The sequence below is a fragment of the Mesocricetus auratus genome, unplaced genomic scaffold (assembly GCF_017639785.1).
Source record: "Mesocricetus auratus isolate SY011 unplaced genomic scaffold, BCM_Maur_2.0 Super-Scaffold_100018, whole genome shotgun sequence".
In the NCBI taxonomy this organism is placed as follows: domain Eukaryota; kingdom Metazoa; phylum Chordata; class Mammalia; order Rodentia; family Cricetidae; genus Mesocricetus; species Mesocricetus auratus.
Window position 1 is genome coordinate 49014227 of NW_024429199.1, and position 10524 is coordinate 49024750.

The window sequence follows — 10524 nt, forward strand, 5'->3', positions numbered from 1 at the left end:
AACTCCAGCAACACACATCTGTGACAGTGTGGCCTCAGCTACACCATTGACCCCGTCTCTAAATAAGACCACATTCTGAGGTTCTGGGTGAACTCCAACATTTGAATTTGGGGCCCAGTCTGAACCGTAATAGTGGTTGATCAGTGGGTCTTGGTAAGAGGGGACTAAGAGAGAAGTGAACAAAGGTATCTAATTTCAAAACTGCCCTTTCCCCCGGGATGTTCTCTGAGCTCAGCTCTGTGGTACGTCTGTGAGAATTTCTTCACGGCTCTCTGTGATAAAAGCCCACAGCGGGGACCCCCTCCCCCCCAACGCCCCGTACCCATCCCTTAGGAAAATGTATTCCGTGATGTTTGGCATCCAAAGTGTGCAGCCCTGACTGGGGACTGAGGGTCTTCAGGATGGCTCCTCCTCCTCCCCAGGGCTTGGCCCATTGGTTCTGTTCTCCCATTAACTCATCTGTCAAGCTTGCTGCTGTCCTGCTTGCTTCTAACCAAGTTGCTATGGTGACCCTACATTCCTGGCCAGAGGCTCCAGGGGAGAGCCCCGCCTGGGAAGGGGCCCCGTGGGAAGTGAGTGAAAGTTTTGGGGAGACGGAAAGGAACCCTTCTCCTGAAACGAAGGAGGTGAGCGGAGAGCCTTGTCAGCATACGGGTATCACTTCCTGGTTGGACTCAGGCAAGCACGGGAGGGTGTCTGATGTCACAGCCTCGGGCCTCTCTGCTCCTGCACTGCGTGCACCCACGAGTGACTAGTCAACAACTGTCTACCTTATGGTGTCTTCTGTCTCCTACACTCTTAAGTTTCCCCGTGGGACCTTCTTCCCATAGTATGCCATTGTTTCTCGGGCTGTGTTCCTAGAGATGGCTTCTTGGGACAGCTATCATTGGACTCGTAACATCAGTTTTCCCAAATGTACCAACATGGGGTTATTTCCCTACCACCCGGGCATCCTTTATTGATTTACATATGTCCTGGTTGGTTTTTGGTTTTTTTTGTCATCTTGACAAAACACTGGGAAGAGGCGCCTCACTTGAGAAAATGCCTCCATCAGGCTGCGCTGTAGGACATCTTGATTAATGACTGACGGGAAGGGCCTGGCCCACTGAGTAGGTGCCTCCCCTGGGCAGGGGGCGGGGCACCAACCATTAGGCCAAGCAGTCTGTGGATTACCAGCAGGCAAGCAGCATTCCTCCCTGGGCTGCTCTTCAGTTCTTACAATCAGTCTTGCCTTGACCACCCTTCACAAAGAACTAAAACTGTCAGCCAAACACGAAGCGAACCCTTCCTCTCCAAGCTGCTTTGGCTGTGGAGCTTATCACAGGAATAGAAACCTAGCTCAGGCAACATGCATTAATGGACACATAATTTTCACACATAAACATTAACACTTTTTTATTTGTGCAGTGGCAGAAACTGTTGACATATACCAGAGTCTGGCATTTCCACTTCACTGGCATTTGCCTTTCATCTGTGGTCCTTTCTGGGAAGACCTTGTCACTGACAAGACTCCTCAGCGTGGGCTGCCTGCCCCTCACCAACATGCCAGGTGAGGCCACAGCCTGAAGTGAGGCCTCTGCCAGTGCATTGCTGTCCAGTGGGCAAGTGCTGGTTAGGTTCCTGTCAGGGACACTCAGGGTGAGGCCCACGTGGACACCCAGGCTTCTTCCAGCACAGGGAGGATGTCTTCTGCTTATAGACACATCCCAGAGCTGCCTCATAGATAAGTTCCATGTGCAGGTCCCGTGGCTCCAGACAGCCCAGGCTGTGAGGAACTTGCTCACTCCCGGCACACTCTGAAGGGGCATTTTAGAATCAGTACTCACCACCCTGCGTGGTGGGTACAGCAGGAACCTGCCCCTGAGGAACTGATCACTTCTCAGTATGCTGACGTCTGTGTGTCTACAGGAAACACCTGGCCACGGGAAGCCTGGCTTCCTGGCCCCTCAAGTGACAGTCCTCTCCATCATCTCCAGTAATTTCAATTGTCCCGGCACCCCACCGTCCCAGCACTTCCCCCCTGTCTCAGCACCTCGACTTCAGGGGCTGATATTCCCATGCGTTTAGGTAGGACACAGTACAGCCATCAGCTTGGAGAGGGTGTTCCTCATCAGGAACATAGCACGCTGCTTGCCTTCACCTTCCGACTCCAGCTCCCGGTTGTTCAGCGCTCGGGAGATCTGTGTGTCTTCTATGAATAACTGGTGTCTAGTTACACCAAACATTTCCCTGCACACTTGGCGCATGGTGTGTGTCTGGCTCCAGGAGTTAGTCATTCAGCGATTTCCAGGAGTGCCAGGAGGCCCGCCGCTGTGTCTTTTCTCGGGCTGTGGGTCCGAAATCACCTCCTGTGTGTGTCTACTCAGGGCAAGACAGGGTTTCCAGAGGACACCGTGAGAGAGGCAAGATAATTGGTTCTGGGCAAAAAGAAGTAACAAAGCAGGCGAAATTACTTCTTAGAACACCACCGCGGGCTTAGACTGACTACGCCATGTCTTTTTTTCTGCTCCGCAGTTGAAATCTTTGATAGAAATCTTTTGGAAGGGCTTCCCATAGAACTCTGTGCAACATTAGGTCTTAGGGACAGAGCATCCGGAAGACTTCGCGTGCATGCGGGGCAGGGGCTGACGGGCTTCAGTAACCAGTCAACCCTATGCTAGGATGCTTAGCTGGCGCTGTTGGTTATCAGGTTTGAGGCTTGACGGACTGTGGTGTTGCTTTTTGGAGACTTGAGGCTGATCTGCGGCTCCCGTGACCGACGGACGGCCACCCGAGCTGGTCGTCCCTGAAAGGGTCTCTGAGCCCATAGTCTCCCAGTCCTCACCTTGTGTGGAAGCTGTTGGCTTTGGGAGGAGGAGAAGAGATGGGGGGGTCAGAAAGAGAAAGAGTGGGGTCCACATCAGTGTTATTGAGTCCATGCTGGGAAGAGGGGAGAGGCTTGGGATGGAAAAGAGTGGTGAGTACTTGGAGAAGGTGAGAATTATGCTTTAGTTGATGGAGAGACGGAAGTCAGCAATGGGGAAGGGACCAGCTTAGGGCACACAGAAAGACAAGACACAATGGTACCCAGGATGCTCCTGTTGCTTGTCCTCCGGGCCCCCTCCTCGGGGCTCATTTCCGAGGGGAGACTCTGCTCTGCCCCCGGCAAGGTTTCTTCCTTGACGGAATGCAACAACAGAGTCTCATCAGGGCGCTTCCTATCCTCCTTGTCCATCCCCTCCAGCCTCTGGGCTGGCCCTGGCTGCGGACGGACTTGCTGTCTGCTGTGGTGCTGTGTGAGCATAAGTTGTCTTCCATGTTCTCCCCGCTGCCGCCGCCGCCGCCGCTGCCGCTCACTGAACGAATGCAGGGAGCGCTCTTGGCTCGTTGATGTTGGGCTGGGTCCAGTGTGGGTGTCCTCTGGAATGCCCTAGTGGCGTGTCTGCCTCCCCTTTGACCTGCCTGCTGGCTGTTAGTGGGTGACCCTCTGAGTAATGTGCCAAGGGACGGCTCACTCCCCCTCCTCCTTAGTTCCAGAGGGGAATCAACGGGATCCTCAAGGGAAGGGAATGGTGTCACCCCTGGATTCATAGGCTGAGCCCTGGTTGTGCAGCCATGTTCCCTGAGAGCTTGTTCTTGAAGTAAGCAGTAGGATGCCATGGTTTGGTTGAATTTTCTCTGACGTAATGAATCCTTGATGTCCTGGGCTTGGAACCCCATATGTTCCATGGCTGCCACAATTGCAGGGTCAGGTGAGCTGGGGATCATTTCCTCACGGTGATTTGGTAAACCCTCCTTGTCTTTCCTGAGCCAGGGGTGAGTCATCACTTCAGCTATTGTCGGTCTAAACCTGGGGTTGACGGTCATCAAGAAACTAAGCAGGTCTTCGAGTTCTTCTGACAGGTCTGAGGGGACAGTATACCTCCCTGCCACAACCTGCCTTCGCAGCTCTGGTATGATGACAGCATCAAATGGGACTTTTCCGACTACCATGAAATATAAGACGACTCCCAAGGTCCATACGTCGACCTTGGGGCCATCATAAAGTCTGCCGAGGAAGAGTTCAGGGGCACCAAAGGAGTAAGCTCCGCAGTGCCGACTCAGCCTTTGCCCGGGCTGGAATCGGGTGCCGAGGCCAAAATCAATGATCTTGACTTTTCCGTTCTGGTCCAGCATGATGTTGTCTGGTTTCAGGTCCCTGTGAACTATACCCAGGTCATGGCAGTAGCTCACACCTGCTATTATTTGCTTGAATATCCTCCGGGCCTCGTCCTCCGACAGGCGGCCAGCCTTCCGGATGTATTGATAAAGTTGCTGTCCCTCGGCCAGCTCCATGACGAGGTATATTCTCGTCTCGGTCTCAATCACTTGGAGAAGTGAGATGATGTTGGGGTGGTTGGTCATCATCATGATATCCACCTCGGATCTGATTGGCTGATACCACTTCTTCCTTTTCTGAAGCACTTTGATGGCCACAGGGGTACCTGTGAGGCGGTGGTGAGCCAGCTGGACCTTGGCATTGCTCCCGTGGCCGATGGTCCTCAGGACTTTGTATTGAGACTGGAAGCTTTCCTCTTCAAAGGTGCTGCTGGCTGTGGGGCTGAGCTCTGGGGACTCCTCCTCACTAGACGCAGGCATTGCTACAAACGCTACCTAAAATAGCCAGATATGAGAATAAGAGGATGATGAAGTAAAATCTAGTAAAAATGTAGGAAAATAAAACAAGAATAATGAAAACAACGATGTGGGGGGGGGAGCTAACATCAAAAATGAAATCTAAGGGACTCCACTTGGGACATCCAGCGACCACACAGGGCTGGGACTCAGGTAAGCAACGTTCGTTTTCCTTCCAGTCCTGTGTTACATTTCCAGTCTCCTCTCCAGTCCTGTAGCAGACCGCTCTCAGGTGCGTCTCTCCTTCCTCTCTACCTCTATTCCGTGGGAACTCCTGGATCCAGCTCCATCCTTTCTTGTGAATCTTTTCAGTCCTTGCCTTCACCTAGAAACACTTTCTACCTGGGACACCCTGGTGGCTTCATCCAGCAGGGATTCTGGCAGGTAAACCACATCACAGCTTCCAGTATGGTCTCTCCGTTCTCACCTCAGCCCGGCAGCAGCTTGCTTACCGGTGCCCCACCCCCGCCTCAACTCCACTCACTGGAGACCCGGGGCTCCCCACCCAGGGACCCCCATCCCTCCCATCCTCATCTCTCCACATTGGCTTTCTGCCTTACTGCAATCTATTTGCAGGAGCCTCTCCCCCCCTTTTCCTACCACGCCTCCGACTCACTGGAGACTCTGGCTTTTGGCGTACCCAGGATCTCCCTTTAGGTCTTTGCTGACCCCCCCCAACTTCAGACTCTCCCCGTAGCCCACCTTTATACTTCGGAGGCGTCCACCAACATTGCAAGCAGCACTCTGCACCAGGAATCCCACAGTTATCACAAGATTCCTAAGACCTAGAGAGAGCCACAGAAAATAAGGAACAGAACACATCCACCCAACGGTGACTAGACCACATGCCGGCACCTAGAATCACCCCCAAATCATTCCAAGCCCAGAGGTCTAGACATCAGCCCAGACAGAAACATGGATAGCCAAGGCAATATGCTTCTATTGGAACCCAGGAATCACACAATAGGCTCTGTGAAATGCAACAGAGCTGACACCTGAGGACTTCAAAATAGTAATTAGGAATATATTTAAGGACCGTTAGGATATCAACAAATCCCTCAGTGAAGTCTATGAAGCACAAACGGGGGAAGGAAATGATGGAAGCAGTTCAATACGCGAGAGTGCAAATAGAACTATCCAAGAACACCCATCAGACTGAGATGACACTTTTGAGACAGGGTTTCTCTGTATTGTTTTGGTGGCTGTCCTGGAACTCACTCTGTAGACCAGGCTGGTCTCAAACTCACAGACATCAGCCTGCCTCTGCCTCCCGAGTGCTGGGATTAAAGGCGTGCGCCACAAATGCCAGGCTTCGGGATAACCCTTTTTACACTATGAAGATTTGTCATTCAGTTTGGTTTAATAAGATGTCTGGCTGGTAGCTGGACAGGAAGTGTAGGTAGGACAGCTAGGCACAGAGGACTCTGGGAAAAAGAAGGGTAGAGTCAGAGGAGCTGCCAGCCAGATACAGAGGAAGCAGGACATGTACAAAACAAGGTGGCAAGCTATGGGCCTTGTTGTTGAACTTAGATAAGAAAAATGGGTTAGGTTGTAAGATCTAGTTAGTAATAAGCCTGAGCTATTTACTGAGCAGCTGTAATTGATATTGAGTCTCCCTGTTAGTTATTTGGGAGCAGGCAGGTGGGAAAGAAACGTCCACCTAAAACAAACACCAAGATTACTTTAAAAATCTGTATTCCACCAAACTGGATAAACCTAAAAGAAATGGATACAGTTTTATACATATACATACATACATACATACACATATACATATACTTATACATATCCTACCAAAGTTAAAGCAAGACAAGATAAGCAATTTAAATGGACCTAATAACCCCTAGTCAAATAGAAGCAGTAATTAAGAGTCTCCCAGACAAAAATAGCCCAGGGCCACGGAGAATCAGCACAGAATTTTCAAAGAATTATCCCACAAAATGGAAACAGAAGGAGCATTGCCTAGTTCTTTTTAACTAGGCTACAATAACTCTGATACCTCAGACTCACGTAAAGACTCAACAAAAAAAAAAAAAAGAAAAGAAAACTACAGGCCAATTTCCCTTATGAGCATACACACAAAAGTAGCCTCAATAAAATATTTACAAATCAAATCCAAGATAACATCAAAAAGATTATCCATCGTGATCAAGTCGACTTCACTCCAGAGATGCAAGGATGGTCCAACACACATTAAAAAATTTAAACACAAAAATGATCAAAAACTCAGAGAAATCCCGTAACCCCAAACCAGCCAAACAAATAAACAATAAAAATAAACAAGCCAGACATAAAATTCCCTGCACGAGAGCTGGAGGGATGGCTCAGTAGTTAAGGTTTTAAGAGAGCGCCAACCCTTTTCTTGAGGACCCAGACCTGATTCCCAGCACCCACAGGCCAGCTTACACTCATCTGTAACTCCACTTCCGTGGGACCCCACGCTCTCCTAGGGTACCAGACACACACGTGGTGAACAGACATACACATAAACAAAACATCCGTTAACAGCAAAGAAACAAAAACAAAAAACCCAGTGGTTCTGCGGAGATAACCCAGAAGGTAAATAGACGGCCATGCAGGAATAGGACCAGATCTAGTCTCTTGAGCTCACATTTAAAAAAAGCCAGCCACCCACACGAGCTTTTAGTCTGTGAGATTGTATAAAGTTGGCATGGCCGATCCCTGGCAGTCACCAGCCAGCCAGCCTGGATGCTTGGCCAGCTCCAGGCCAGAGAGACCTTACCTCAGAGTAAATAAGGTAAATGGCCTACCTTAGAAATACTCTTCTGCACAAAGGTGCACCTAACACACACACACACACACACACAAACACACACACAAAGCAAACCTGTAAACACATTCCTACACACACCAACACATACACACATACATAACACACATACACACATACACAGCACACACACAAGCAAGCAAAAACCACACACACAACCTCGCTAGACACAATAAAATCGCACTGGGCACCTACCTCTCCACAGCTCCTCCCAACACACCCAAAGAAATCCAGGCCGGGCCACAGCCTTAACACCTCCTGGCTGGAACCCTCACAATCGCCCCTCGTGAGATCATAGCAGGGCCTCCCGTGACACGGCTGGGCTGGGCAGGAAGCAAAGGCTCTGGCTCAGGTGGGCTGTGGAGACTGCCTTTAAAGGCTTTTAGAAGCCGAAGCCTGAAGGACGCTGTGATGTCCTCAGCCCTCTGGTTTGAATGTCTGCTGTGCCTCACGCTTACCGTCCTCATGTCTGCACTCAACACGACACCTTTCTTTGAATTCTGACTCACGGGCCCGAGACGATGCTACAACTTAAGGTTTCAGCGGGAGCTCTGTGCCTAAACTGACCCAGCAGGGAAGACGCTGTTCGCACAGTTCCCCAGAAGGCCTCTGGGTTCTCATCAAAACCCGAGACAGGGCCTCTCAAGGGTTTGGACTTGAGCTTGAGTCCCCAGATCCCACCTCAAAGTCGGGTGTAGCAGCACAGAGCCATAAGATCAGCGTCCCTGGGGTGGGGATGGGAGGTGGAGGGGAGGATCCTGGAAACTCCTGGGACAGGTGATCAGGTGTGCGAGAGACCTCGCCTCAACGGGAAAGGTGAGGGCCAGCTCTGAGCATGGCCTCTGACATCATACGTACACAGGGGTATGTGTGCACACTCAGGCACATAGGCAGGCATGTACACACACACGAACAAGCGTATACCCTCTCACACATACTTCACAGACAGAGGTTGGCAGGATGTACAGAAAACATGACCCAAGTCCATCCTGCCGTGTGCCAGGCTCACTTTGGTGAGCAATGGTCTCAAGGTGGAGCAGGCGTGTGTGAGGACCAGGTGTTCGGTGCACGCTGTGACCAGAAGGTACAGGGCAGCTGTGCTGGCACAGACGAAACAGACCGTGAACCACACAGTCAGGTCGCAGGACCCAGGTCATTCCCGAACACCCCAGTGCAGCCGAGAGCTAACTGTATGCACACACAGCATCGAGCCCCGGAAGAGCCTCCGCTCTTCAGAAGTGCTGTGGGCAGTGCAGTGTCTACCGCTGTCCTGAGGGATCCTCTTCTGGGGTTCTAAGTTGCCCTGTAGAGGAGCTGCACGTTTGCAGACACTAAGCCTGGGAGGAAAGAGCCTCATCCTTGGAGTTCGTTGTCAGGTCTGAGAGTGAGACAGCAAAGAAACGAAGAAAAGCCTGCCACCCCTGGCCGCTGTGACTCAGCTTGGCATGTGTTGAGAAGAGCGGAATCCCAAAAGGCCCGGCTTGAAGGAACAGCCAAAGAAAGCAGAAATGAGGAACAGTGGCCAGCCGTCTCAAAGGGGCTTTGCTCATAAGAATAGGGCAGAAGGAAACTGATTACTTCAGGTCCCTTCTTTGCAGAGATGGAAACAGGGCCTTTTCTTCTCATGCCTGCCCGAGGACCATGAAGGCCGGGTCACTCCTTCATTTAGTTTTTCTACGAGGGAAGTTAGCTTTCATCTGTAAGAAGAGAGGCACAGCAGCACCCCCTGGTGGTGACAGCAAGGATTGCAGCATGTGGGATGGGCTAACAGCCCCAAGTGCTAGCCATGGGCAATCCCTATCAGCACTTGCTCCACAGCGTGACACAGGAGAGGCCTACCTGGGAAGTCTGTCAACTGTGGAACGTGAGCCTGTTCCTAAGGGATTTAGGGCGTCTGGCCTGCAGGTCAGGCAAGCCCTAGGTTTAGGGGAGCTGTGGACAGAATGGGTGTCCATGAAGACTCCTTGGGGGGCTCAGATGTCCTGACTGTCCTGACACTTCCCACTGTGATCTACTCTCCTCAGACACAGACACATCAGTGTTTGCGGGCTCCCAAGCCTCTTACAGAGCGTCGAGTATTCAGACTCAGGCAGGCTCTGGGATTTTGAGAGAGACTGCTGTGCCCTCTGGGCCTGGCTGACTCAATTGGAGGCTACCTTGTGTCTCCTCATTGTGTTGACCCCGCCAGAGGCCTTGAGTCCAGGGTGAGCTTGCTGGGCCAGGCTCTGTTTTGGGAGTCCTAGCAGCCCCGAGGGCAGCTGCAGCCTTTTACATGTTCATCAAGAGAGAGCACACATGCTCCAGGTGGTCCAACGTCATCGAAGCTAGAAAGATGTCTGTGCTCCTCAGAGCACTATTCCAACAGGAAGACGTGGAGTGGCACCGATGTCTTCTAGGCTGTAGCGCAGATGCTGAGACCTCACGATGAGTGTAAGACACCGGTCACCCAAGGACCAGTGCTGTGGGAGTGGCCACAGGGAGCCGCAGGGCTGGGAGTCCTCCTCATCCTCCTCTACTCTCTTTTCTTCTTCAGATGTCTCCTGAGGTGCAGGGAGTTCGTGGTACGCTTTGCTCCTCGCACTAAGACTAACACCGGGCTAACTTTTAACTAAAACCATGGGGTACTGGAGAGGAAGGGAAGGATGGTTCAGGAGAAGGCAGAGGAACAGGAGCCGCTGTTCACAGGAGAAGATCCAGTCATTGGAAGAACCCCTACCTTATATCTTACACGTCAGGATGTGTGTGTGTGTGTGTGTGTGTGTGTGTGTGTGTGTGTGTGTGTGTGTGGTCACTCTGTGTTCCTTTCAAGACAAGCAAAGGCCCCAAAGGCAGTGACTCTCTCTCTCTTAATGAAGCTTCTGACACAGAAACGGGTTTGATTGTCCAGCTGCCCTTCTGTGGGACTCCAGCAGGGGGCACCCCAGGCCTACATATATGGCCAGTGGGCTCACATCCTCCACAGGGGCATCCTGGCCAAGTGTAGCTGTTGGCACCCAGGCAGGTGTTCTCAGCACGGTGGCATGCTCACCGGGTTTCTGAGTTATAGGAAAAGTCCCCCGCAGTAGCAAACTGGCATGTTC

General features: G+C 51.6%; 1 protein-coding gene across 1 annotated transcript; it reads right to left on the reverse strand.

The window, feature by feature from the left end:
• Positions 1–1378: 1378 nt before the first annotated feature.
• Positions 1379–4682, reverse strand: LOC101824023 (sperm motility kinase 2B-like). The gene has a single exon (XM_005083046.3). It carries the CDS (start codon positions 4615–4617, stop codon positions 3112–3114), a length of 1506 nt encoding a protein of 501 aa, XP_005083103.2. The 5' UTR covers positions 4618–4682; the 3' UTR covers positions 1379–3111.
• Between the last annotated feature and the right edge of the window lie 5842 nt (positions 4683–10524).

Bases quoted from the DNA above. Each gene is read 5' to 3' on its own strand.
- LOC101824023 (XM_005083046.3), bottom strand. From the start codon at position 4,617: ATGCCTGCGTCTAGTGAGGAGGAGTCCCCAGAGCTCAGCCCCACAGCC.